General features: G+C 51.3%; 1 protein-coding gene across 3 annotated transcripts; it reads left to right on the top strand.

Annotated features, from left to right (window-relative positions):
• The first annotated feature begins 99 nt into the window (after positions 1–99).
• fbln1 (fibulin 1) lies at positions 100–27994 on the top strand. Of its 3 annotated transcripts, none has more exons than XM_084672686.1 (17): positions 121–472; positions 4530–4647; positions 6617–6749; positions 8416–8560; positions 9241–9306; positions 9892–9984; positions 10074–10211; positions 10422–10559; positions 10817–10960; positions 11075–11200; positions 11758–11883; positions 11991–12110; positions 12711–12842; positions 13276–13399; positions 18101–18243; positions 19371–19511; positions 27271–27994. In XM_084672686.1, the coding sequence occupies exons 1-17, from the start codon at positions 418–420 to the stop codon at positions 27408–27410; spliced, it is 2082 nt and encodes a 693-aa protein (XP_084528812.1). In that variant the 5' UTR covers positions 121–417; the 3' UTR covers positions 27411–27994. The 3 variants fall into 3 exon arrangements, with proteins under 3 accessions (XP_084528813.1, XP_084528812.1, XP_084528811.1); XM_084672685.1 differs by having other exon boundaries at positions 124–472; positions 18098–18243; XM_084672687.1 differs by lacking the exons at positions 18101–18243; positions 19371–19511; positions 27271–27994 and adding an exon at positions 13925–14901 and having other exon boundaries at positions 100–472.

The following is a 27994-nucleotide window of genomic DNA, read 5'->3' on the forward strand; positions in this document are numbered from 1 at the left end:
TTTGAGAATAGTTTATCTATCCGTCATTTAAAGTAGGTGGTGCTTGTAACTTAAATATTTTGAGAGAATGATAAAGTGAGAAAACCAATGGATGTGATCTCTGACAACATTTCAATCTACTTAATAAATTGTTTGCCGACGTTTGCGCGGACACCGTGACTGCAAGTCGTTACTATGGCCCCTGCCCGCCCCCCTCAGTCATAATTAGACGGTCGTTCCAAGACAGTCACGCTGCTACTCATTCAACCCTGCATCACACTCAAACCTTTCCAGCGGTGCGCTCCAAATCTTTCTACCTTTCGTCTGGAAATCTGCGTCTCTGTGAGAAACTGCGGGCTGGTGTTGATTCACACATCGCGTAGAATCTTATACGTCTGCTGAACAGTATTTTAGTAGGGCAAGAAATCTCCTCATTCAATGGCTCCCTGCGTAGTGCTACTTTTTACTCTGTTCGGAGTTATCAGTGGGCAAGGTAAGTTACTCCTCCACATTACTCAGAGATAAACCATTCGTGATTTTCACATTCGTTTACTGAATGTGTGCAATAAGTCTTCTTGTGTACTGAAAGTATTATAGAAACGGTTGGTGACCATGTGCTATTCTTATGTGTTTCATGTGCGTGTGTGTGCTTGTGTGCGTGTGTGTGGAGGGGGCAGTATTTGAGTATGTATGCTATGACTATAACGATTGTTACATTGTTAATTAAATATAACAGCCAAAACATGCATGCTATCGAATGGTAGGCACATTTACTGTAACATGAATCAGGATTACACAAGCAGTACAAACATTAGCATAACAGAGACTGCAAGGCTGGGTCCAGCTGATCAGTTAACTCTCTGATGGTGTGTGCTCGGAGCCAGGGCCCCTGCTGTGTATTGACCCCCGAACTGATCAGGTAAAAGGACAGGGGGCTGATTTACACCCAAGTTCCTGTTTAAGGGTCACTGAGGGGTGGGACTGTCCGGAGCCCAGGCCCAGGGCCACACATGGGGCCCCTTTCACAGTCAGCAGGAGGCCCCCGCTTACGCCTGCCAGCCTATCAGGCGCAAGGTCAGGGGTCGGCGTGGGCTGTCCCTCAATTAGGGACGGGGTGGACTCGGTGGAGACGTTCTCACCAGATCCGGTGACCAGCACAAGCCTCGTGGTTTCCAAATGGCCTGTTTTCCATATGATAGAGACGCACACCTGTCCAGATAAGGCAGCCTGCACACCCACAGATGTATGGATAGAATGTTAATGCGCCCTTTTAGACCGCCACCCCCCAGCTCCCTCGGTCATGAATCATGTCGGGAACAATGAGTCTTGCATGAGGAAAGGAACTCTGCGTCTCTGTGATTGACCGGGAGACAGAAGATTCCAGAAAGCTCCTTAGATAAACTATCCAGGCCGAGTGAGTGAGTCTGCCTGAGCGTCTGGAGGGGTGGGCTCGCTCTCTGCCTGAGCTTCTGGGGGGCGTGGACTTCCCTGGACTCATTAAGTCCTGTTTACATGAGAAGTCTAGACGGGGGCCAGCCATGCGCCCTGCTCTGCCCCAACTGAACCATCCCCTGGCCCTCTTCACCAGCTCTGGGTTCCAACCAGGACTTTAGCCCACTTGCAGACAGACAATGCATCAAATAGGTAGACAGGCAGCAGGCAGACAACGATGGCTGCTTCGAAAGGGCTGGTTTGCCTCGTTTGATAGAATAACAGGAGTTAGATTTAAGACTCTCTCTGTTCTTTCAATTAGTTTGCTGAAGGGGTAGACTGTGGTGACTGAGAAATGGCTTTGCCATGCTGTGTGAGTTAGGATTAGTTATCAGGAAAGAGACCAGAAGAGAAAAGATGACAGAATTCACGAGAGAGAGAGAGAGAAAAAAAGACGCTCTCACATGACCACCTTTTCCTGTCGGTTGAAAAACGTTCATTTTGTGTCTCCTCCTCTGTGCTTGGAGAGAAACTTCTGGAGCTTTGTGTCTCCTGGGATCTGGCAGGGTAGTCATTTGGGGCCTGCCTCTCTTTCAATAGCACTGCTGTGGCTTCCAAGGTGGTTTGGCAAGGAGATATCAACTCATCGTAATGCTCGGGAGCACCAGACTAGTCAAAACAGGAGCAGTTGAAGAGAAGCAACGAGCTGCGTTACCACAGGAGATGTTTCGACCAGTCCCTGTTTCTCTAGACTACAGCTTTTACTCTTTGAACAACTCTTTTATTAGCTTCACAAGAACATCCTGGTGTTTGTTTCAGTCTTCAAACAGACACCGTAAGGAGAGAGCGAGAGAGGTGAAGAGAGAGAAAGCTTCTCTGAGAGGCCTGCTGTAATAGCCGGTTACAAGCTTGTTAAGAAGCCGCCTTGTTTCACCTCGTTGCTAGGAGGTTTATGAGGGAACTAAGATGCGCCTGGTGCTTCCAGCCATTTTGCTAGCCCACCCCCAGCCTGCTAGGACACCCCCAGCCTGCTAGGACACCCCCAACCTGCTAGCCCACCCCCAGCCTGCTAGCACACCTCCAACCTGCTAGCACACCCCCAGCCTGCTAGCCCACCCCCAGCCTGCTAGCACACCCCCAGCCCCAGCCTGCTAGCCCACCCCCAGCCTGCTAGCCCACCCCCAGCCTGCTAGCACACCCCCAGCCTGCTAGCACACCTCCAGCCTGCTAGCACACCCCCAGCCTGCTAGCACACCCCCAGCCTGTTAGCACAACCCCACCCCCAGCCTGCTAGCACACCCCCAGCCTGCTAGTTCATCCCCAACCTGCTAGCACACCCCCAGCCTGCTAGCCCACCCCCACCCCCAGCCTGCTAGCACACCCCCAGCCCCAGCCTGCTAGCACACCCCCAGCCCCAGCCTGCTAGCACACCCCCAGCCCCAGCCTGCTAGCACACCCCCACCCCTAGCCTGCTAGCACACCCCCAGCCCCAGCCTGCTAGCACACCCCCAGCCTGCTACCACACCCCCAGCCTGCTAGCACACCTCCAGCCTGCTAGCACACCCCCAGCCTGCTAGCACACCCCCAGCCTGCTAGCCCACCCCCAGCCCCAGCCTGTTAGCACACCCCCAGCCCCAGGCTTTGTGACGTGGCTAATGTTGGCGTCTGGAGAATCTGATCTGTTGTTTAATAACATTAGTCCAGCTCTAGGAGGGACACATGTCCAGGGAGGGACCACCCAGATGAATGCATCTGAGATACATGAACATTTATTTATTGAATTCGCCTTTCCATCAGAAGACCTTTCATTACCTAGCCAGTCGCCTAGCCCCGGAAAGGTCATACGAGAATCCAGTCTCGCTGGGATCACCAGATTAATATCTCACTTATCAATGGATTATCACATATTTCTCTTGAATAAAAATCATATTTCACACTACCTATCAGAAAAGGATTGTATATCACGTTCTATTCAGTTATACCTTTGGCGGCCTCCTTTTTGCAATGTTTTATTTCAGACATAAAGTAATCTCTGAGAGCATTAAGCTCAACTATAAATTGAGGCCGACACGTCCAGGTTCTTGTCCTCCCTCCACCCATCACAGATATGTCTGGGCTTGTGTTTATTTCCATAGACATGAGTTGGTTTCACAATGTTCTGTTGTTTTCAAAAACTAACAGACAACAGATTAAATTACACCGATTTAGCAAAATATTAGTTCATACCAAGACTGTGTCCTTCTCTTCTACCAGTTTGGCTGATAGATCTTTGTTTGGGCCTAGGGCAAGCTAGCCCATGCAGCCAACCTGCCAGACGCAATTTAATGTTTGGCAGATCCCATCAACCACAAAGAAAGTTGTGTATTTGATGTGATTGAGACGGCTGATTGTTTACAGAGCCAGGGCATTCCTCGCTAGCTAATCCACGTAAAAAACGAACTGAGCACCACAGTCTTGGTGGAATGCCCTTCGGAAAGACTCTCTCGTTTCAGCACAACACAACCATCAGTCAATATGACTGGCCAAACGTTTACGATTATTAAAAAATGTGCCAAACTCGGTTGAATTTGTCTTCCTAGTATTTGCTTCATGTTAATCTAGCATAGATGACATGCTAAATCTGGTTGTCTGAGTGGGACTTCCAAGTGGAGCACATAAATATGTGTTGAAAGTCTTACTTGTCACTTTCACTCTTTCTGTCCAGTCACTTGGATTGCAAACTTGCTTGTGTGCTTTTGTGTGTCTATATGTAGTCAGAGAGACAGTAACGGCTGTTTCCCACAGAGAAACTGGGGGGCATTTTCACACTTAACGCGCACATACACACAGACCCACAGACCCACAGACCCACACACACACACACACACACACACAGACACACACACACAGACACACACACACACACACACACAGACCCACACACACAGACACACACACACAGACCCACAGACCCACACACACACACACACACACACACACAGACCCACACACACAGACCCACACACACACACACACACACACACACACACACACACACACACACACACACACACAGACACACACACACACAGACACACACACACAGACACACACAGCTCATCAGTGATTTTATTCCACAGCAGCGACAGGTGGAGAGCAGATCTCTATGGAGGACTGCTGCAAAGATGGTCGAAATCGTGGCATCGACAATGAGGACTGCACAGCCCTGCCTCTCATCTCAGAGTCCACTACCTGCAGGTAAGGGTGACAGGGAGATAGTAATCAGAGAGACTGGAAGGACTATGCCTTCATCATTACATTTACATCTAGTCATTTAGCAGACGCTCTTATCCAGAGCGACTTACAGTAAGTACAGGGACATTCTCCCCGAGGCAAGTAGGGTGAAGTGCCTTGCCCAAGTACACAACGTCATGTGCACCGGCCAGGAATCAAACTGGCCACCTTCTAATTACTCAGCCATCTGACCCCCCTCATACCTGTGGAGAAGATTACAGTGCAGATCATTAGCAGACTAGCAGCAGACTACATTTCACCTCCACAGTGGCATGGTGGTTCTCTTAGGAGCAGACGACAGCTCTCACTGTCTGACACCAGACTTCCCGCCCTTACACTCACCCGGTTGGGTCTCTGCGCCGCCTTCATGTGTGATGCTCACCTCAGAACTGGTCCCCCAAGGGCAAGTCTGTCGAGCTACTTCGGAGGGATGTACAGATTACGACAGGGTGAAGGACGACTTCATAAATCCCCCTGTCTAGCTGACGTGAGAGAGTCAGGATGCCACTCCACCCCCAGAGAGGCTGCAGGCCCTGGGGGGACAGTGAAAGGTGGGCAGCCTCTGGTCTCTGCTCCGACGGTGACAGGATCCATTTCTCAATCAGCGCCCGCCGAGGGCAGATGTGTTTACTTTGGCGTTGTGGTCCAGAATATGTTCTTATTATGGTGGTGAGGTTCCAACGATGAGGTTGGGTGACCAGGGGGTAAGAGGAGGTGGGGGGGGGGGGGGGGGTGCAAGAAAATGGGGGTATTTTCGAATTCAGGAAATACCTAGGACGTGAAACTATATGCAGACAGAGGACTGGAGTGGGGAATAACAGGAAAGCAGAGGGATTATTTCAGACACTGGGAAAGAGGGAGGGGAAAAAGAAAAGAATGAAGGAGCAGAAACCTCCTAGACTGTGACTGCCCTGAGAAGGTTCAGGAGAGGAGATGAACGCTTCTGAGTCGCAGTGGAGATGTCAGTTTAGTTTTTGTGTGTGGGTTTTTTTTTTGATGAAAAGAGAGTTCCGGTAAGAGGTCGATGCAGAGGCTTGTTGGAAGCGGGAAGAGCACGGCAGTGGCATCTGCTCGTACCATCTCGTCAAACGAACGCGTCCGCAGACGAGAGACGTGCGCAGTCACTGCTCTGCTCTGATTGGACGCCGTGAGAGCACAGCCAGTGGAAACTATCAGTGGAGCCATGTGTGTTTAGAGAGTATCTACTGATGCCTTGATTAAACACACTCCTACTGTATCCTAGGACCTGATCTTAGTCTTCTACTCATAGACTCATGCTGCACCCGCTTGGTGCTACTGTTCGGGAGATTCCTAGGTAGATGGGCTCTGATTGGCCAAACTGGCCAGGTGGTCAGAGGAAGGGATCTGTCACCCGCCCAGGGCAGCACCCCCAAGTCAGGGAGGGATGGAAGGTGTGGTTCTTGGATCTGGGATCCCTTACGATAACAACCACCTACACTACCGGGAACGACCCACCCAAAGGATGAGAAGACATTCTATGTTTAGTTTTTTGTTTTAGATTGACGTCAGAACCCAAGAACAGCCAAAGTGTGGAAAGAAACACAAAATCCATTTGATTTGGATCCGTATCTATGGTAACGAGACGGAGCAGGCAGAACCCCATATGACCCCCCCAGGTCATATGGGGTTCTCTCTCTCCTCTCTCAGCCCTCTGCGCAGTTGTGCCCGGCTGGGGAGACTCTCTCTCCTCTCTCAGCCCTCTGCGCAGTTGTGCCCGGCTGGGGAGACTCTCTCTCCTCTCTCAGCCCTCTGCGCAGTTGTGCCAGGCTGGGGAGACCCCCACCAGGCATGCCCCGGGCCCATTTTAATGGTTAGCAGTTCAACACAGTGTTTCCACTCCAGCAAGGAGATCTGGGACGCCGTTCAGAATAAGCTGGTCTTCCCTGTGTGTCGTGTTCTTGCTCCCTGACAGGATAGTGCAGGAGCAGTGCTGTGCAGCCGTTCTGGAAGATACCATCTGCACCAACGGCATCAACATGGCCAAGGACCAAGGAGCCTGCGAGGCTCTGTACTCTGGGTCTACCTGTGAGACCAAGACTGCTAAGGTGTGTGTGGATAAGGGCTGTGTGTGGAGGGATGGGGGTTGTGTGTGGGGGTGGGGAGGGGAGGGTTGTGTACGTGTGTGTGTGTGTGTGTGTGGATAAGGGTTGTGTGTCTCTACCTGTGTTTTCACAACACAAGTGCACATGGGCATCGCAATGTTGGAGTCAGGAGAAGTGGTAGGAGGAGCCAGAGAAACAAACCAGTCATTGTTCGCTCCAAAGACTCTTTCTTTCCAAGATCAAGGCCCATCACTCATCTGCAGGGGAGAGATGGATCAAGTGTGTGTGTGTGTGTGTGTGTGTGTGTGACTGTCTGTGTGTACACTCAGCAAGCAGGCTGAGACTTGTCACTCTGGAGAGGAATGGAGTTCTGGTTGTTTTCAGGTAGATTATAAATTCACCTCAGATACTGTCTTGTCAAGGCTGTCTGCCAAGTTCCTTAAAGCCCTCTCTCTCCCAGCCCTCTCTCTCCCAGCCCTCTCTCTCCCAGCCCTCTCTCTCCCCAGCCCTTCTTTCTCCCAGCCCTCTCTCTCCCCAGCCCTCTCTCTCCCCAGCCCTCTCTCTCCCAGCCCTCTTTCTCCCAGCCCTCTCTCTCCCAGCCCTCTCTCTCCCCAGCCCTCTCTCTCCCCAGCCCTCTCTCTCCCCAGCCCTCTCTCTCCCAGCCCTCTCTCTCCCAGCCCTCTCTCTCCCCAGCCCTCTCTCTCCCAGCCCTCTCTCTCCCCAGCCCTCTCTCTCCCCAGCCCTCTCTCTCCCAGCCCTCTCTCTCCCAGCCCTCTCTCTCCCAGCCCTCTCTCTCCCCAGCCCTCTCTCTCCCAGCCCTCTCTCTCCCAGCCCTCTCTCTCCCAGCCCTCTCTCTCCCAGCCCTCTCTCTCCCCAGCCCTCTCTCTCCCAGCCCTCTCTCTCCCAGCCCTCTCTCTCCCAGCCCTCTCTCTCCCGGGCTAAGACACGCCCCTCGCTTTAGGGGGCTCTGTTTTCACAACAGTCCTCAAGCCCATTTGTCACTCTTAGATAAATTTGTCAGATGGTTTTAAGGGAGAACGATGAATCCTTGTCAGTCTGTCTCTTTGCTAGACCCACTCTATGAGGGACTCATCCAGTTAAAGGCAGGATCAACACTGTGTATGGTGCTCACTCTAGCTTTGGATCAGCTTAGTTTGAATCAGAAAGGATTGAACAGATGTAGCCTTCTGGACTGGTCTGAGCCACCTTCTCACCCTGCTTTAATAAAACCTTATGACATCCTGAATGACTTACTGGCAGACTGCTCACACACACACACACACACACACACTCCCATACACACACACACACACACACACACACTCCCATACACACACACACCCTCTTATCCTCCCCATCTCTTTTCCTGCCCCAGACTTCACCACAAAACAAAGATGATTGACAGGATATCACCCAGCTGGAAGGAAATGGTGTCATTTTTTTGTCTGTCTACATCAGTCTGACTTTCTGACTTTCTATGATCTTCTATCTGTATCCATGACAACCTGTGTGTGTGTGTGTGTGTGTCTCTGTGTGTGTGTCTCTGTGTCTCTCTCTCTCTCTCTGTGTCTCTGTGTGTGTGTGTGTCTCTCTGTGTGTGTCTCTCTGTGTGTGTCTCTCTGTGTGTGTGTCTCTGTGTGTGTGTCTCTGTGTGTGTGTGTGTGTGTAGATGTGCTGTGACTGCTGCCTGCTGGGCCGTGCAGCCCAGGAGCAGGGTGTACCCTGTGACCACAGCCTGTCTCTGGGCTACCAGTGTGGCCTGGTGTCCAGGGCTTGCTGCACGGACGGAGCGCCACACACCAAGCCCACCCACGGTACGAGGGGACAGGGGGAGGCAGGAAGGGGACAGGGGGGGAGGCAGGAGGGGGACAGGGGGAGGCAGGAGGGGGACAGGGGGAGGCAGGAGGGGGACGGGGAGAGGCAGGAGGGGGACAGGGGGAGAGGCAGGAGGGGGACAGGGGGAGGCAGGAGGGGGACAGGGGGGGAGGCAGGAGGGGGACAGGGGGGAGGCAGGAGGGGGACAGGGGGGGAGGCAGGAGGGGGACAGGGGGAGACAGGAGGGGGACAGGGGGAGCTAGGAGGGGGACAGGGGGAGGCAGGAGGGGGACAGGGGGGGGACGGGGGGGCAGTTGGTTTGGTAGACAAAACAATTTGAGGCATACATAAAACAATGTTTAAAGGAAAAGAAGATGCCATTGAAAATACCATACACAACACTAAAATACACAATAAAACAACCCTAGCAGGAAGAAGCAGAGAGGAAATTAGAGAAAAAAATTGCAGCATAGTAGCAACAATTAACATCAAGTTGTGAGTCAAGATCATTCTGGCTGTTTGTTGTTCATCTCACAAGCTGAAGAAGTGATTGAAAGATGAACGTGTTTCCCATCCTGGTTCAGAGCAGTGCTGCCACCTGGTGGCTGTTTGTACTCATTGTCACGTCCTGTAGTTTCACTGTTTGGGACTGAAGGGGTTTATTCTCGTGTCATTGTAGCTTCTGACAAGGACAATGAGACAAGCTCCAATGGAGATGAGACATTGCTGAGCAACCAGTGTAAAGGTAACTATAGAGAAGTGTGCTTGCAGCTGCCCCAGCTTGGGTAACTACATCACCTCCAAACCTACTGTTTCAACTGTTATCAAATGTCCAAATATTTGGTAAGAGTTTTCACTGCCGGACCAAACATTGATTCAATTGTACATTATACACTTGTACAATAATTGATAAAATATGCAATTTGTATCCTAGCTGTTAGTTATCATTGTCTCATCTAACCCCTCTCTCTCTCTTCCCCTCCTCCCCTCCTCCCCCCTCCCATCTCCCCTCCCCCCTCCTCTCTCCCCTCTTCCCCCCTCCCCTCCTCCGCACTCTCTCTCTCTCCTCCCCTCCTCCCCCCCCTCTCCCCTCCTCCTTCCTCCCTCCTCCCCTCTCCCCCCTCCTCTCTCCCCCCTCCTCTCTCCCCTCCTCCTCTCTCCCCTCCTCCCCTCCTCCTCCCCTTCTCCTCTCTCTCCTCCTTCCTCTCTCCTCCCCTCCTCCTTCCCCTCCTCCTTCCCTCCTCCTCTCTCCCCTCCTCTCTCCCCTCCTCCTCCCCTTCTCCTCTCTCTCCTCCTTCCTCTCCCCTCCCCTCCTCCTCCCCTCCTCCAGAATCAGGGAGGTGTAATCAGCAGTGTGTGGGTAATGGTATCTGCACCTGTTTCAAAGGCTACAAACTCAAACCTGATGAGAAGACGTGTGAAGGCGAGTGCCACAGCCACAGTGTTTGAGCAGTAAAGGGACATTGCAACACATTTGTTGAACCCGGTCTCTCCTGTTACTGTCCTCCCTAGACATCAACGAGTGTCTGCTGGGGTCGAATAACTGCCGCGGGGGCGAGCGCTGCATCAACACGCAGGGCTCCTTCCGCTGCCAGCGAGAGGTCAGCTGTGGAACAGGATATGAGCTCACGGACAACAACAGTTGCAAAGGTCAGAGCCCTCTGAAGGTGCGGCGGGAAACTGACAGAGCCACACTGTGTGCGGTTAGCATTAGCAACTTGCCCCTCTGAATGGGAGCTGTGTGATTTGTGTGTCTCGTGGACTGTTCGGCTCACGCATCTTCAAGCCAACAATCAGATCAGACGCTGGGTGAGATTCATCCAGTATTTTAAAAAGTGTGTTTCTTTTGGTGCTGTGCAGATATTGATGAGTGTGAGACAGGGACCCACAACTGCGTTCCCCAGTTTGAGTGCCAGAACACGCAGGGCTCGTTCCGCTGCAAGCCCCGCGTCCAGTGTGGACTGGGCTACATCCAGGACGCCCTCGGCAGCTGCATCGGTGGGCACTAGGACCTGGGATCCACATTCTGGAGGGACACCCGTCTCCCACTCACAAGCTCAACGACACACAACTTCTTTTCGCCGTTAAAGTGTTACTAACCTTCTCAGCACAGAAGTAGTCTGTTTGTGTCGTGTCAAATGCATGTTATATTGGTGTTTATGGTTTATCATTCATTTAAACTGGGCCTTTAACCTAAACACAAGTTCTTTAAGACAGGCATTGAGAAGGCCTGACCTCTGACCTCTGACCCCCAGACATCAATGAGTGCCTGAGCCAGACCGGTCCGTGTCTCTCTGGGCAGACGTGTATCAACACAGTGGGCTCCTACACCTGCCAGCGCAACTCTGTCAACTGTGGCCGGGGCTACCATCTTAACGAGGAGGGCAACCGCTGTGTTGGTACGAAACACACACACACACACACAGACACACACACACAAACACACACACACACACACACACACACAGACATATTTCTGTCACCTCCACGCCTCTCCTCTCCTCCTCTCCTAGATATCGATGAGTGTCAGGGTGCGGACGGGGCCTGTTCAGGCCACGGCTGCATCAACCTGGTGGGCTCGTTCCGCTGTGAATGCAAGGCAGGCTACATCTTCAACAGCATCAGCCGCATCTGTGAAGGTAACCGCTCTGCACCATACAGGAGACCCCTCCACCATACAGGAGACCCCTCCACCATACAGGAGAACCCTCCACCATACAGGAGAACCCTCTGCAATACAGGAGAACCCTCCACCATACAGGAGAACCCTCCACCATACAGGAGACCCCTCCACCATACAGGGGAACCCTCCACCATACAGGAGACCCCTCCACCATACAGGAGAACCCTCCACCATACAGGAGCCCCCTCCACCATACAGGAGACCCCTCCACCATACAGGAGACCCCTCCACCATACAGGAGAACCCTCCACCATACAGGAGACCCCTCCACAATACAGGAGAACCCTCCACAATACAGGAGAACCCTCCACAATACAGGAGAACCCTCCACCAGCTGGGATGTTTTGATGGCTTCCTTTTAGGGCCTGTCTTTGAAAACCCCTTCCTGCCCCTGCGATCAGGCCTCAGCCGAAGTGATGCTGGCTCTTCATCAGCGAGCCCTTCGCTGGTGGCGTTTGACTGGTTTGCTAAAACGATTGATCTTGTTCCTTCGTACTCCTGTGTGCGTTTCAGATATCAACGAGTGCAGGCACTACCCTGGACGCCTCTGTGCCCACAAATGTGAGAACGTCCTGGGGTCCTACAAGTGCAGCTGCACCACAGGCTTCAAACTGGCCGGCGACGGCAGGAACTGTGACGGTAACCACTTCCTTTCGCTGTTTGCTGTCGCGCTCTCCAACGTCATCGTCATACCCGTGTCATATCCTGTCTGAGGTGGCGCTGACGGCTCTCTCGCCCGTGTGCAGATGTGAACGAGTGTGAGAGCAGCCCTTGCAGTCAGGAGTGTGCCAACGTGTACGGCACCTACCAGTGTTACTGTCGCCGCGGCTACCAGCTCAGCGACACCGACGGCGTCACCTGTGAAGGTGAGCCACCGTTCGTCCGCCGAGCAAAGGGAGAACACGAGAACCTTACAGCTTCAGGGTCAAACACCTCATCCGCCTTTCACCTTTTTTTGTTTTTTTTTTGCACAAAATATTATATATAAAATAAGAAAAATAAAACAATGGGTAAAACAGGTGCAGGAGGAGGGAAGACGCGTGGAAAGCTTATACGAGGCCCTCCTCCTCTAAACTAAACAACATTTATAATAATTAATAAGTACTAAAGCAAACTAATACATAGAAAATGAATGATACAATAGGGATAATCAAGTAATTAAGTAAATCAAATGGTTTGGATTAACAATAAATAATAAAGTAAAATATTAAATAGAAATAATAATAACGCAATAAAGATACACAGACAACTAATGTTTTAAGTCAACAATAAATAATAAAGTAAAACATAGTAAATGAATAAGATGCGATAATCAATAATTAATGGTGTGAATTAAAATAAAGTAAGAACAACAAAAGTTGCAGCTACAACGGTCTTGGATTTTTGAACAGATATATGTTCAGAGCATATTTGAAAGTCAGAAAAGAGTAAGTACAAATTCTTGAACCTTTGACCCCCCTCCCCAGATATCGACGAGTGTGCGCTGCCCACCGGAGGTCACATCTGCTCCTATCGCTGCCACAACACTGCCGGAAGCTTCCACTGCACCTGCCCTGCCACCGGCTACACCCTGGCCCCCAACGGCCGCAATTGCCAGGGTAAGGTTTTTCCAAGATATCTTTTGGGGCATTTTTCATGCTTTATGAGATTTTAGGTGTGATGTGTCGGTCATGTGCTTCTGCCTGGTGTTGGTCACGTGCTTCTGCCTGGTGTTGATCACGTGCTTCTGCCTGGTGTTGGTCATGTGCTTCTGCCTGGTGTTGGTAATGTGCTTCTGCCTGGTGTTGGTCACGTGCTTCTGCCTGGTGTTGGTCATGTGCTTCTGCCTGGTGTTGGTCACGTGCTTCTGCCTGGTGTTGATCACGTGCTTCTGCCTGGTGTTGGTCATGTGCTTCTGCCTGGTGTTGGTCATGTGCTTCTGCCTGGTGTTGGTCATGTGCTTCTGCCTGGTGTCGGTCACGTGCTTCTGCCTGGTGTTGGTCATGTGCTTCTGCCTGGTGTTGGTCATGTGCTTCTGGTTTCTCTCCCCAGACGTGGATGAGTGTGTGACAGGAACACACACCTGCTCTGAGACGGAGAGCTGCTTCAACGTTCAGGGAGGCTCCCGCTGCCTGGCCTTCGAGTGTCCGCCCAAGTACCGCCGCTCCGGGGAGACGTGAGTACAGGGGGGGGGCACACACACAGTCACACACACACACAGACACCACAGCTGCAGTAGTGTGTGGAGAGGAAAGAGGTCCTTTTGGAGTCGGACCTCCACATCCGCTAGCGACAGTAGAGCAGGAGCCAGACGACAGCGGTCCAAATCTTCCCCTCTGAACCACGCGCTGCATGAACAGTGTTGCTCCAGATCTAGCATGTTCCCCTCACACAGAGACGCCTACAGACCCTCACACGTTCCAGAAGCTGTACAGGAATGCGCCGTTGCTCCCAGTGCAGTTCTTGCATGACCCTGCAGGGGGCAGTAAGACACACGTATGCCTGGACGTAGAGCACTGATTCAGACGACCCACTTTGATGTGACTGAAATTCTTTCCACTCGCATGCCCGGCACGACCAACCCATTTTTTTTTTGTTTGTCTTGTCTTGTCCTCTGCTCTCTATCTGTCCCTCTGTCTTTCTTCGCCCCTCTCAACCCCCCACCCCTCCACCCCTCCACCCCTCCACCCCTCCTTTGCAGTCGATGCGAGCGCTTGCTTTGCGATCAGACTAGCAGCGAGTGCCTGGCCATGCCTCTGAGAATAACCTACTACCCCCTCACCTTCCCCACCAACATCCCCGTGTTCACCCACGTCTTCCGCATGGGCCCCTCCAGCGTCGCCCCCGGCGACGAGGTCGACATCGCCATGGTGGGGGGAAACGAGGGCGGCTACTTCGTGACCGAGAGGGTGCCCTCTGGTGGCGTGATGTCGGTAGCGCGGGTCATCGCCCAGCCACAGGACTTTGAGCTGACCCTGGAGCTGAAGCTGCGGCGACAGGAGGCGGTCAGCAGCTACCTGGCTAAGGTCCAGGTGTTTGTGACCCAGGAGCAGCCCAGGGTCCCTTACAACGCTCTGGAGGAGTGAGCGAGAGCAGGGATGACCGCAGTGCGCTCGAAAACAGTAGCCGTGGTATTTAATCGGAGACACGTTTGGGCTTTAGGCACGAGCACAAGCTTTTAGGACTTTTTTTTTTCAGTCTTTTGTGGTTGGAGATTTTTTCTTCTGAGAGATGGTGGTTTGAGAGTCACCCAGCAAGCTGCAGGTGAAATGGAATGTGTTTGTTTTGAGAAGTGTCTCGTGGCACCTCTAGGTGGCGCTCTGGGTCAGGCTAAGACATGAGGAAGTGTCCTAAGACTACGTATAATCGACTGGAATTGGATAATCACTGCATAGTGTAAAGTCTATAATCATACAGTGTCCTATGGTTTATGTGTTAAATGAATTGTTTTCTAATAAAACTCAGATGGGAGTAACAGGATCCATCTGGAAAGTTCTATAAAGGCAGTTTGTGGCTTAAACTAAGGATAGAACCAAACTTGAACTATATTAACCCATTATGTCGGACAGGGTAGAATGACAGCATGACTAGTTTGATAAATAACCAACTATTATCCTCTGGCCTGCTCTGTCTGTCGACAGCTCTGTCACTAGTTTACATAAACAAGATGATCTCAAACTGGACTCTCTACATTTTTTAGTCAACAGTTGGTTCTTCTCTAACAGACTACCCTCGATCCTTCAGGAGATCATGTGACAGGAACAGATTCCACATCCTGCAGACCTGCTGATGTGAACCCAAGCTGACGAGGAATCTTGACGGGAGTTAGAGAGTTACAGCCGATGAGATGTGTGTGTGCGTGGGTGTGAGTGTGGGGGGGGGTATGTGGGTGTGTGTGTGTGTAGGTGTGTGTGTGGGTGTGTGTGTGGGTGTGTGGGTGTGTGTGGGGGGGGGGGGTGTATGTGGGTGTGTGTGTAGGTGTGTGTGTGGGTGTGTGTGTAGGTGTGTGTGTGGGTTGGGTGTATAGGGGGGCTGGGACTTGCAGCCAGGATACTGTAGCAATGTTGTAGCAATAGTGTGCAATGTTAGCTCAGTGCCTGAGCCATGAAGCTTTTCAAATCTGTCAATTCAAATGTCCCTGGTTCCTCCTGTAGCTGTCGGTGGAGTAAAGATGCACTTCTGCTCAAGGGGGGGGGAAGGAGGAGGGGGGAGGAGGGGGGGGGGAGGAAGGAGGAAGGAGGAGGGGGGAGGGGGGGGGGGGAGGGGGGGTTGTCGTTAAAGTAAAAAAAAACATGGCGGCTCACTAGAGTTTTTTCCCTCTGTTTTGACAGTGAGTTATGGGGTTCTGGGTTCTGGCTGGTGGTCTGAGCGTTTAGGGGCGGTTGCAGCATCAGGGTGTGCAGGGTGACTGAATCCCGGCTCTGTTTGTGTTGGGGAGTTATCAATGTGCCGACTATAAATAATAATGACCAAAAAAAGGAAAGGGCCCCTCTTGACCAGAGGACTGCGATCCAGCGGTCTGTTTGTCTTTGTGGGCTGGAGTGCTGGGAGGTGTCCCTGGGTCTCCACGGGCCTCCAGAGCTGAAGAGCAAGGAGGAGATCAAACAATGGAAGATCCCTCTGTCACACACACACATATACACAGGCACACACACACACATGCAGGCATGCTAACACGTGCACAACCCCCCCCCCCCACCACCACCACACACACACACACATACAGGCATGCGCTCAAACATGCACACACACATACAGGCATGCCCACATGTGCACACACACACACACCCTCCACACACACACATGCATACAGGCATGGCCACATGTGTACACACACACACACCCTCCACACACACACATGCATACAGGCATGGCCACATGTGCACACACACACACACCCTCCACACACACACATGCATACAGGCATGGCCACATGTGCACACACACACACACCCTCCACACACACACATGCATACACGCACGCTGTAATTAGCCCTCCACTTGCTTCCTTGCTTTGAAGTGCCCCTTCTACTCCAGGGGGCGGTTCACCCTGGGTCATTATCTTCTCGTAAATTCACCCCGCGGCGCGCCATCGCTCTTGCCCACTCCCCCATGGCCCACTGTCCGCGCTGCACAGCCCGACTGAGAGAACATTTTGTGGCTTTGGCCTGAACCAAAGCAAAACTTGGACCCACCTGCTAATTGCTAATTACAAGCCCCTACCCGGCCGTGGCTTGCCTTCCTGTCAGGGTCTTCTCCCCTCCTGCGCCCCCTGAAAGAAGCGCGGTAACCCAAGCTGTTCTTGGGGTTGAGCTCTAGCCTATAGGTCCCTTGAGGAGAGGCTGAGATGCATGGGTTGTGAGTCACCGTGTGGCTATAGGGCAGTGGTGTGCATAAACTGTACCTACACATGGTAACCAGTCTGTTTTTGTTACCTAAAATAGCCACGTTTCAACTCGTGTCCATTTGAAGCTTGTCCCTAAAGCGTGTAACTGGAACAACTGCATCAGAAGTGGAGTCATATCGAGGTGGACTGTTCCTCCATCTGACTTTTAGACTTCTAATGATAGCTGCAGCAAGTCTGAATTGATGTTAAATATACTGCTTAAAAATAACTTTGGAAACAGAAACAGAAGTTACTATTAGTTACAACCCAACTACGTGGTACCTATAGTGACCATTTGAAAGGGAAGTTGTTCATTAAGTTATTAGTTAACAGATGAGCGAAGTAGGTTTTGTAAACTGCTGTTGTTTCTGAGTATGTGCAGTAGAGTTTCAGAGGATGCACTGTAGCAAAAGGCAGCCAATCATTGATTAGCTCTACCAAAACAAGATCAATAATAACACCCGCTGACCCTGTCATCTGGGGGATCTCGGTGTGTAATGACCTGAACATGTCAGGTGTGTGGGTGGCATCCGTCCTCCCTGGCCCCCCTCCTGGCCCCCCTCCTGGCCCCCCTCCTGGCCCCCCTCCTGGAGCTGCCACTGATTTGACTGTGAAATAAACAAAGTCCTAAGTTATTGTATGAGAGCAGCTCAGGCAGGAGGGCTCTGGGAGTTGTCTTGTCTTGTTCCTCACAATTTAGGAGTCTTTTAGAAAAAAACCTCGCCTCATAAATTCTCCTGAAGAGATTATCCAATACAGAATTGGGGAGAAGGGGGTGCTCGACGAATCCAAATATTTTCTCCAACAGGTCGTGGATCATTTTCTCTAGGCTTGGTGGACTGATTCCCCCCCTCACACACACACAAACACACACACTAGTCAGTGCATCAGAAAACCATCAATGGCTAAAGCAGCAACCTGACTGCTGTAGGACTGTTGCAGTTGGATTAATCTTCCTCTGCCACGTGCAAATCAAATCAAACAACAAACAAAATGTATTTGTTTAGCCCTTTTTTACAAGCAATGTCACAGAGGGCTTCACATACGCCCATAGAACTGCCCCTCAACCAACCTAAACCCTCAAGCACATGCAGCCTGCTTGTTTGTGATGCCAGGAGTACAATACCCAGCATACCTGCTGTGTTTGTGTCGTGGCCACGGGACAGCTCCTCCAGACTGTGATGGGCTGCTCCCATGTTGGCCTGGTGCGACCCTAATAGGCACAAGGCGGTTGGTTCCTGCTCTTTTTATCCTGAAAGGTCAAAGGCCGTGTGTCCCCCTCCTTTTTCTTTCTGTCTCATTTTCTCTCTTTCCTTCTATCTCTGTCTCTCTCGTTGTCTCCTTTCTTTCTATTTCCTTCAATCTGTCTTTCTGTCCCCTTCTCCCCTTCTATCTCGCTCCCCTTCTCTCTCTCTCTCTCTCTCCCTCCCTCCCTCTCTCTCTCTCTCTCTCTCTCTCCCTCTCTCCCTCTCTCTCTCTCTCTCTCAGCAGGGCGAGGGTGGAGCGTTCCGACACCGTCCGCTGTGTGAAGTCCTGCCCGGCCAACGACATCAGCTGCGTGCTGGACCCGGTGCAGTCTGTTTCCCACACTGTCATCTCCATGCCGACCTTCAGGGAGTTCACCAAGCCGGAAGGTTAGAGGAGGGGCGTTCTGACGTGTCACTGGGATGCTTCACGTGTCGTGATGGAACTCTTGCTGTGACATGATGTAACGCATGGAGCTGTGATAGGATGGATGTCAAATGTCCTGATGGAAAGTGAGCAAAGCCACAGGGGGTCGGTGTTCTGAGTAAGAAGTTATGTTACGTAATTTGCCTCGGTCACACGGTCATAAACTGTCCTATAGAATAGACAATACAGAATGATCTTCCTGTACATGCATTATAATACACCTTTTCCCCCTCGAAACTCAAAAAGGTTAAACATTATTAACAGATATTTCACTACAACCCCATCAAACATTGGCGAGCCCTAAAAACCAATGAATGCCATATTGGCTGGATATGAGGAACCACAGTAATCACACCCAGACAGCCAGCGACAACTGCCTGTCTGCCTGTCTGCCTGTCTGCCTGTCTGCCTGCCTGCCTGCCTGCCTGCCTGCCTGCCTGCCTGACTGTCTGTCTGTCTGTCTGCCTGTCTGCCTGACTGTCTGTCTGTCTGTCTGTCTGTCTGCCTGTCTGCCTGTCTGTCTGTCTGTCTGTCTGTCTGTCTGTCTGACTGTCTGCCTGCCTGTCTGCCTGACTGTCTGTCTGCCTGTTTGCCTGTCTGTGTGTCTGTGTGTCTGTCTGCCTGTTTGCCTGTCTGTGTGTCTGTCTTCCTGTCTGTGTGTCTGTCTGCCTGCCTGCCTGCCTGCCTGTCTGCCTGCCTGTCTGCCTGTCTGCCTGTCTGCCTGTCTGCCTGTCTGCCTGTCTGTCTGCCTGTGGTGCACACTCCAGACACACTCATCCTCCTCTTCGTGGGAGGTAGGGAGCTTGTCGTCTCTTCTAAGCCCCTCGTTGGGGTGTAAAGGACTCGCAAGCTTTGAACTGAACAGCGATATGTAGACGCCTCAAGCCCACTGGGATTCGACCTGCAAACAATCAATCCAGACTTTCATTTTTACTATCATCCTCTACGGAAAACCAAAAAATAAAACTGTTGGCGCAAGTCTCACAGCGCCATCCAGTCATTGTTATGGCGGAAGGAAGGCTCCGAGAGGCCTTCTCCTGTCTCTAACTATATAAATAGTCTTACTTAACTGAAATCTTCTTCCTGACAGAGATTGTGTTCCTGAGAACCATGTCGCCTGCCCACGGCTCCTCTCAGCTGGGCAGCAGCGACATCGTCTTCGACATCCTGGAGGGCAACATCCAGAACTCCTTCGACATCCTCAAGCGCTTTGAGCACGGCATGATCGTGGGTGAGTAGGGACCTGTCGCTCGTCTCCAAGAAGGGTGACTTGGGCGAAAGCCGTCGAGGCAGATAACTATCCTAGGGTTCACCGCGCCCTCCCCCAGCCGCCCTGACTGGAAATGACATTTGCTCAGAGACATAAAGGCAGTTTTCTGACCTAATTCTGTATTACGAAAGGAGAGGGGAGGGAGGGATTGTTCAACCCAACCAAACACACATGTGTGTGAGGGCTCGGTTGAGGAGAAAAGAGAAGTCGCATGAAAGGCATGAAATCCTCTGTGAGGATGCTCACGTTTGACATGACCTGCGCTGCTATTTGCAGTCTGGTGGCGTTTAGGAGCAGTGGAGCAAGGAACAGCCTTGTCTGTTGTTTGGTCCTCTGAGACAAATGAAGGTTTGTTCTTGTGTTGAAGAACATTTAGCATCTGCTGTTTCCCTTTCTTGAGTCATTGCTTCCATGACAGGCCACGTTGATAATTCTTTAGTTTTCTGTTCAACAACAACAAGCCCCCCCCCCCACCCCCTTTACTGTTCAATGTGGGTAGCATTCTCACACAGAGATAGTGCATGTCATTACTTTTCAAGCTCAATACAACCAGTATCTCCCTCATGATTAATGATCAAAGAAAGTTTATGGAAGAGAACATATCCATGGGGTGTGGTCCATGGTAGCCCAGCCCTGTCTTTAGCCTGGTGTTGACCCAGGGCTGCTGACAGCCTGTCAGGGAGCTGCATCGATGTCCAGGCCCAGAAGGGTGGGGGTGTGCTGGGCCTGAAGAGGTCATGTGGCTGGGCCTGGTCCTGTGCTGCTCTGGGCCTGTGCTGGGAGACAAGCAGGGTGGCAGCGGGAGCCGGTGCTGATGGATGGAGGGATGGTTGTCCTGAGCACATCTGTCTCTGTAGAACAGATGGGCAGGGGGAGGGAGGGACAGAGGAAGGGAGCGGGCGAGGGAGGGAGAGAGAGGGAGGACTAGAGGAGTGAACAGGGGGAGAAAGTGAGCCCAAATGTCATCAACTCCCAGGCTGCGGCTACACACAAGTGTTCATCGTTACGCACAAGGAAACGCAGCCCAGCGAGCAGATGCAAGTCTGCTGAAAAGACACGGCGCAGTGACACAAAGTTAAAACGATGTCAATTCAACCGAACTGCACATGTCGTTGTTGTTGACGATACAGAGACTAGAAAGCAACAAAGAACAGTGAAAGACACAGCTTTCCTCTGAGACGGAGCGAGATTGGTCTGAGGGAGAGAGGGGATCTGTTCAGAAGTCATCTAGAGCCCTGCGCTTCATGTGGTTAAACGCATTGTTCCATTTCCCCAGCAGGACTCCAGGCCTCAGCCGGCATCCGAGCGCTTTACCAGGGAGCCACATGAAAGGCCTCGCTGCCCTGCTCACTGGGAGACAATTCTCTCCCAAACTCACTGGATGCTGATTGGATGAGCTATGGTCAGTGGCTCGCCTGCTTCTAGCTTGGTGTCTGCCATGAGCGCATTAACCAATCCAAGTTCACAACAACACGGGTCTTTGTCGGCTGCTGGCTAACTGGAGGCTGTGGATGTATCAGTTCTGAAAGCTAATATCTTTGGCCGCTACTAGTCTCTTTAATGGCCTTGGCATATTGAGGTGCTTACCACAACTTTGAGAGATCAAACCTAATAGTTTGTCTTTTCCACTCGTTGATTCTATTTCAGCCTTGTTTCTCTCCCTCTAAACCGCTCCATCTCTCTCTCTCTCTCTCTCTCTCTCTCTCTCTCTCTCTCTCTCTCTCTCTCTCTCTCTCTCTCTCTCTCTCTCTCTCTCTCTCTTTCTCTCTCTCCCTATCACACAGTCATACACACACTGTGTCTTACGCTATACCTCACCACCACACATGAGAAGAGCCACCCACGGCTTGGCCATCTATCTCTGTCTTAAAGGAGGATTTTCCTAGTTCTGACAGCTGACAGCGTGCTGCATCTGTCCAAACACAACATGCCTTCACCGCCTGGAGAGCGCGATTGCAACCAATCAAACCCTCCGAATCCGGTGACTACGATCATACCGTTACCTACGACCACACAGAATCTGTCTCCCGCCACTCCAGGTACAGGCTTCGTGGACGGTCGACCGCAGCGCGGTGTCGTCACAACAAAGACAACAGCTCTGACATTTGTGACGTGCGTTCGGAAAAGCAAACAGCAGAGGAATGCGATCCTCGCACCATCGCTGGCATCCACTTCTGATGAGCACAGGTTGTTTGAAGAGGGATGAAAACGGGATGATTGATTCTGGCAGTCGGATGGTGGACAAATGAGTTCTTTGAAAACAATGGTTCTGTGGTTCTCACTGGGAGCAGGTGAGGGCTGTTTCAGCGGGGGGCTTCCCCACACCAGGCACTCTGCAGATCGGGCACTGCAGCAGGCCCCAGCCAGAGCTGGTAGATTCCCCTGATCCATTTTCTTCCCTCACAAGGCTGCGTGTGGGGACCAATATTGTCTTTGACCAGCGCCCAGTGAAGGCATGGTGTGCGTGGAGTGACATCATTTCAGGCTCCTTTGAAAAGACTGAGAAATAGCAGGGACTCGTGCTGGCTGGAGATGCAGCGGATGCAGTGACAGTGAAGGATGAGGCTGGAAACCATGGAAACCATCCCTCTCACCGCCGTGAATGAGTGGAAGGGAGCCAACCGCCAGCCCAAACGTCCTCACAAGCTGTGGGTGAACTGAGGTATCATGGATTATGCATTAACTGTAAGGTCCACGGCCAACATCCAGACGCCGCAGACAAATTCCGACCATTTTAAGAAGCAGGTATAAATACGCTCCTGTGGTCAGCACTCTCTCTCTCATGCTGAATGCCTTTTTACGATGTCATTGGCATGGGGGTGACAGGTGGGTAGTCACACTGACAGGAGCAATGAACACTCTGTCTTCGGTGTGGTACTGGATGGTCTCTATGGTTGTCTCCGGAGCCTTCCACAAGAGCAAGAGGAATGTAGGCCTGGTGTGTTAGATGTTAGCAGGGCGCTAAAGAGACACTGTGGGGATTATGGCTGGGGGCAGCTTGAAAGAGTTAGAGTTAGCATGGTTTGGAAATTTGAGGTAGTTTTAGCGTAGTAAAAAGCAGCCTAGCCCAGCAGCCTAGCCCAGCAGCCTAGCCCAGCAGCCTAACGTGTCTCTAGAGGCTGTAATTCATGACATGACTTCAGCAGGCCCACCCGAACGTGCCAAACCCATGACAAATCCCTGCCTGTCACTGAGGAGATTAGCATGGCTAATCAAAACAATGTCTTCTCCACCCGACCACTCCACAACTCCACAGCCAAACACACAACGCCTTCCCAGGTTGGTCTACAAGATGGTAGATAGTGTCACACACACATAAACAGAGTGAATTCCATCCTATTTTGCTGAGGAATGGTCCTCACTTGCCAGATGTAGTTATTCATTTCTCTCCCAGCCTATGATGGTCTCTTGATTTGTGTTCACTAATTCATTGCCAGTCCTCACCTTTCTGTCGCTGTCTGCTTGCTTTATCTTGTTATTTTTTATTTATTACCTTCATCATGCCAACAACGATAACATATTCAAACTTGATTAAGAATGCCCCCCTCCCCTTTACACTTATCAAACATTCCGAAAAGCATTCCCTGCAACACGTGTGTAAGCTGCTGAAACCGACCATCAACCAAGAAAGTCCAGACAAAAATCCAACAGTGTCTTTCTTTGCTCTAATTTCATATCATTTTAATGTCAGATTCTTTAAATACATTGTTTTCTTTCCCGAGTTCTGCTTCTCGTGAAAGCTTTAGAACTAGAAGGTCATTGTAATGCGATCTGAAGGTCACGGTTATGGAGAATGTCACATGACGTGTCATCACCACTATCCTATCAGACAACCACTGGACTGGATGTTCAGGAAGAGAAGCGACCTTTCCCCCTCTGGCTGCCTTCCTGTGATGTCACCACCCACGCCAGCGACACCGTCCCAATGCCGACCCACGGCTCATCTGAGAGGGATCTGTAACTATGACTCATTGCTAATTGACCTTAAAATACCAAACCACACGTGGCTGGCCTTTCAGAGGGAGCCTCGTTCGGGGCTCCCGAATCCTCTTTGGAGTGGTCAAGAGGTTGTTTGGACAGCCTGGCCGTACCCCGGCCAATCACAGAGCAGCAGGCAGTCCTCACCAAAAACACAAGGCATCTAGCCCGTGCCTTAAGGTCCTCCGACCAAAAGTCCCATATCTTCGGCGTTTCTGTCGGAGGAACGCCACTCGTTCCACCGGGCTCCCGCCCAATGGTTTGACTGCAGCGAGCACACATCGTGCCGCTGCTAGCATGTCATTATACGAGTCTGTGGCAAGGCCAGCGCATACTTTTCATTTGTCTATGGTGTTAAACCCGCTCATTTGGGATTTAGTCATACACTTCCTTGCTGAAGTTTTAGAAACCAGAAAGCCCTGAAATTGTACTGTTTACATGTAACCCTTCAATATTGTAGGTCTTTCAGCCGTAGAGAATGACAAATGGCTTTTGGCATTTGCCTCGCTTTGTTTTGTGGCAGTGTCTCCACTACCACCATGCATTTAAGGCTATTTTCTACTTACCGGCTGTTTTATGGTGTGGCAGAATGTTCTGGAGGAACAGGGAGTTTGTTCAGCTGTGTGTTTGATGAGGCGAAGGGGTCACCTCTACTCGCTGGGGCAGATACCTCAGAGGACTGGAACGGCTCGCTCCGAGCCACAGTGTTTCCCCCTGTCACAGCTGGGTCTCCTCAGGATACCAGCGATCCTTGTGAAAGAGATCACATCAGGAAGAGATCACATCAGGAAGAGATCACATCAGGAAGAGATCACATCAGGGCGAGACATCAGGAAGAGATCAAATCAGGAAGAGATCACATCAGGAAGAGATCACATCAGGGCGAGACATCAGGAAGAGATCACATCAGGAAGAGATCACATCAGGAAGAGATCACATCAGGGCGAGACATCAGGAAGAGATCACATCAGGAAGAGATCACATCAGGGCGAGACATCAGGAAGAGACATCAGGAAGAGATCACATCAGGGCGAGACATCAGGAAGAGAGCACATCAGGAAGAGATCACATCAGGAAGAGATCATATCAGGAAGAGATCACATCAGGGTGAGACATCAGGAAGAGACATCAGGAAGTTAGGTTGTCAGCTTCTCATGTTGTGGTTGTTTACGTTGAGTCTCAGGTGCTGACGGTGTCTCGGCCGCCTGAGCTAACCTGTTCCTGCACCGCGCGCGCTCAGGGCCTTCCCCTCACCTCAGCGCCGCTCCTGCACACTCAATGAAACGAGGTAATTATGTGGTTGGTGGTTTCACCTCAGGTTCAGTGGGAGTACGCAGAGCCCAGCTGTGGCTGCACACGCTCTCCCTTCACCGAGGGAACAGCACTGCTGCAAGGGGTGCTCAAGCAAAGAGCCACGATGGGAAATACCTCCTGCAGGATCTGCATGTGCAAACGAGACTTCTCCGTTCTCCGCATTGCCAACAAATGTTCTGTTAAGCTAATTACACATGGGAGGTTTGGCCCTTAAACGTCTCACAAATCATGCCACCCCATATTTGAGCTAATAGGGGAAAAGCAATATGCTACCTGAACCATGAGGTCATTGAATTAGCTCAATTGAGACCCCGCATGTGTCCAACCACATAAGAAACATCTAGATTTTGATGAGTTCAGTGTCAAGAGTGCATGAGTTTGTGAGAAGGATCCAAACTAGGGACACTAACAGCAGTATTTTACTGTGCTCGGAATTGTTTGTGATTTATTTATGAAGTAACATCATCCATTTGACTGCTTTTCATTGTGTCCTTGCAAGACCGCGACCGCAATGCTGCCTCACTTGACCCTGATTATGGAAAGCTTTTAGGACCTCTATTGGATTTAGATTCACATTTATGATCTGAAACCATCACTCTATTTCCAATAAAACAGGCCTATTGTGGACTGAAATCCATCCCATATCCCCATCATTCCCGGCGGGCCCAACCGGACTCGTAATGATACGTTGCTCTGTGTTTTTGCACTCATCTTCCTTCTCTCCCTCGTCCAATATCGAACCCCATGAACTGTGCCACATGAAGGCGTCTGCATGCTGAACTCCATGAACGTGGTTAATTGATGTTGTTCGGGACTTTATTGTCCTTTCACAATAAGAGTCTCGTCGGAAACGTCCCACGCACTGTCTTCACCATGTCAGTGTGTCCTGCTCCTGGCAGAGCTGGGTATTGAGCCACCTCCACTTACGGGGGGGGGGGGGGGGAGTCAAACCCTAATCTTTTTTCCATGTCCTTTTGACTTTTTTCCCTGAACATTATGTCCTGCTGTCGCTAGGTTCACACAGGGGCTCCTGCTCCACGGCGACGCTGACGCTTTGGAAACAATAAAAGCCTGGTCTTACTCGCGCTCTGCCGAGAGTCACTACGCAACCAGAGTCACATAACACCAAAACAAGAGGGCAACCCTGATGCAGAGAGGGCCCCCCATTCCCCTCCTCACACGGTTATCTTCTGGAATCTTCTGTGTGGTCACAGCGATCCAGGCCGGGAAGGAGATGTGGAGGGAGGGGAGGGAGGGGCTGCAGTCTCCTATGGCTTGCTGTTCGGGAGTTTCAAGATGGATTCTTGAAGGAATGCCTCCCTGGCTGTATCGCGTGACTGGGACTGCTCCTCGTCGTCGAACACATGGGACTCATTTACCCTCGTAGGCCACAGCGACGGTGCCACAAACAAGCCCCCTTCAGAAAGGAGAGAGAAGAAAAGAGGAGGCGAGGGATGAGGAGGAGGATTGTCTGTCTCTCACAGGACGCTGCACACCCGGGATCCGGAACATTCTGCCCCGTGGGCCAGGGGACCGAACTCCTCTAACTGGTTCAAGCAGCTCAAAGAGACTCCTCATCATCTACACGTCATGACATGTCATGTCGTCTCGATGTCAGACTGACTCGAGCGCTGGTTATTTATCACTGAAGTGTGTGATTCATGTTACTTTTTGCAACTTGGAAAAGTCGACCCATCCCAAATACCTGGCTTGAACTGTACTGCTGCTACATCAAAGTGTGCGCATAAGAGAAGGGAGGGATCGGGGGGAGAGTGAGAGAGAGAGAGGGGGGGGAGAGAGAAAGAGAGAGCAGGAGGAGGGGGAGAGCGAGAGCGAGGGGGAACACACGGTTGGAGGAGTGCGGGGAGATTGTGCTGCCTGGCTGCGCTTGGGGGCCGATGTCTGTTCAAACAGAATGGAGACGAGATGTCATCAGCCCTCCTGAGAGTACAGGCCCGCTGACAGCCTGGGTAAACACTGGCGCTTTGTCGCCCTGTAATCGCATGTTCACTTGAAGAGAGCTTCCAACAAATTCCTGCAGTGTTTGGTCATTCTTGGGTTCTTGGTTGTGATGCCATGACGAAGGGAAGGATTCATCCACTCTCCTCTAGGGTGGAGGAAGAGAGGGGGGAGGGAGGGAGGGAAGGGAGGGGAGAGGTCAGTCACGTGAGGAGAACTTCGACTCATCTCTGTGCGTGAAGCCAGCTCCCCACCAGGCACTGGTTAGCAGCACTGGCCTGGACGTCTTGAGACGTTTACACAACACCCTTCTCGCTTCGTAACGACAGACGATCCAGTAGAATCCCTACCAGTCTTCCGTGTGATTTGAGAACCGAGTCTGTGAGTCAAGTGTGCTTCCGAACGACCGACCGCTTATCCACCATGCTCACACCCTGACCTGGTGTTTCTCTGTGTGTTCTTTCTCCAGGGGTGGTCCGGCAGGTGAAGCCGCTGATTGGTCCTATGGATCTGGCCTTGAAGCTGACCATGAACTACGTCAACGCGGGCGTGGTGTCCCACAGGAACATGGTCATCGTCCACGTCTTCGTGTCCGAGTTCTGGTTCTGAGCGGAGGTCTTCCTCTCCCTTCTGCAGCGGTGTTCCCTGTCTGAAGCTGTCCACTCTGTGTCAGCGCGGCTTTAACCTCCGGGATCAACTCACACAGAGAATGCCATGAAGGATGCTAAAGTGGCAAAGTTCAAGTCAATGACACACACACAGACACGCACACACAGCCTGAGCTGCACACACACACACACACATACACACACCATTTATGGAGGTTGTAAAGAAGAGAGACAAGACGCAGAAGCATGAGCCCTCAAACACAGCTGTTCTTCACCTATGCTTAATCGGATGAAAACAAACCACTAGCTGCTTGGAAACCTTGTTTATGGAAACAAAGCACTTATCTCTGAGGTAAAGTCTGCATCTGGCTACCAGAGCTACATGCGAAGACACCTTATGTACTGTGCTATCATGTTCAAGATTAAAGATCCAAGATGTAATGTGAATAGAAATTGCATGTATTAAGTTGGAGAGATAAAATAGTTGAATGTAATACTATTATCCATATACAGGTTTGTCTTTCATTGTATTCTAACTGTATGCTTTGCATATAGAGCTATTATAATAAACAGTCTTATTTTTAA

The sequence above is a fragment of the Hypomesus nipponensis genome, chromosome 14 (genome assembly GCF_054491055.1).
Source record: "Hypomesus nipponensis isolate SF chromosome 14, ASM5449105v1, whole genome shotgun sequence".
Classification (NCBI taxonomy): domain Eukaryota; kingdom Metazoa; phylum Chordata; class Actinopteri; order Osmeriformes; family Osmeridae; genus Hypomesus; species Hypomesus nipponensis.

Coding starts and splice junctions, on each gene's coding strand:
- fbln1 (XM_084672685.1), top strand. CDS start 418: ATGGCTCCCTGCGTAGTGCTACTTTTTACTCTGTTCGGAGTTATCAGT. Junction 4,648..6,616: donor TCAGAGTCCACTACCTGCAG/GTAAGGGTGACA, acceptor GCTCCCTGACAG/GATAGTGCAGGAGCAGTGCT. Junction 10,212..10,421: donor GGACAACAACAGTTGCAAAG/GTCAGAGCCCTC, acceptor GGTGCTGTGCAG/ATATTGATGAGTGTGAGACA.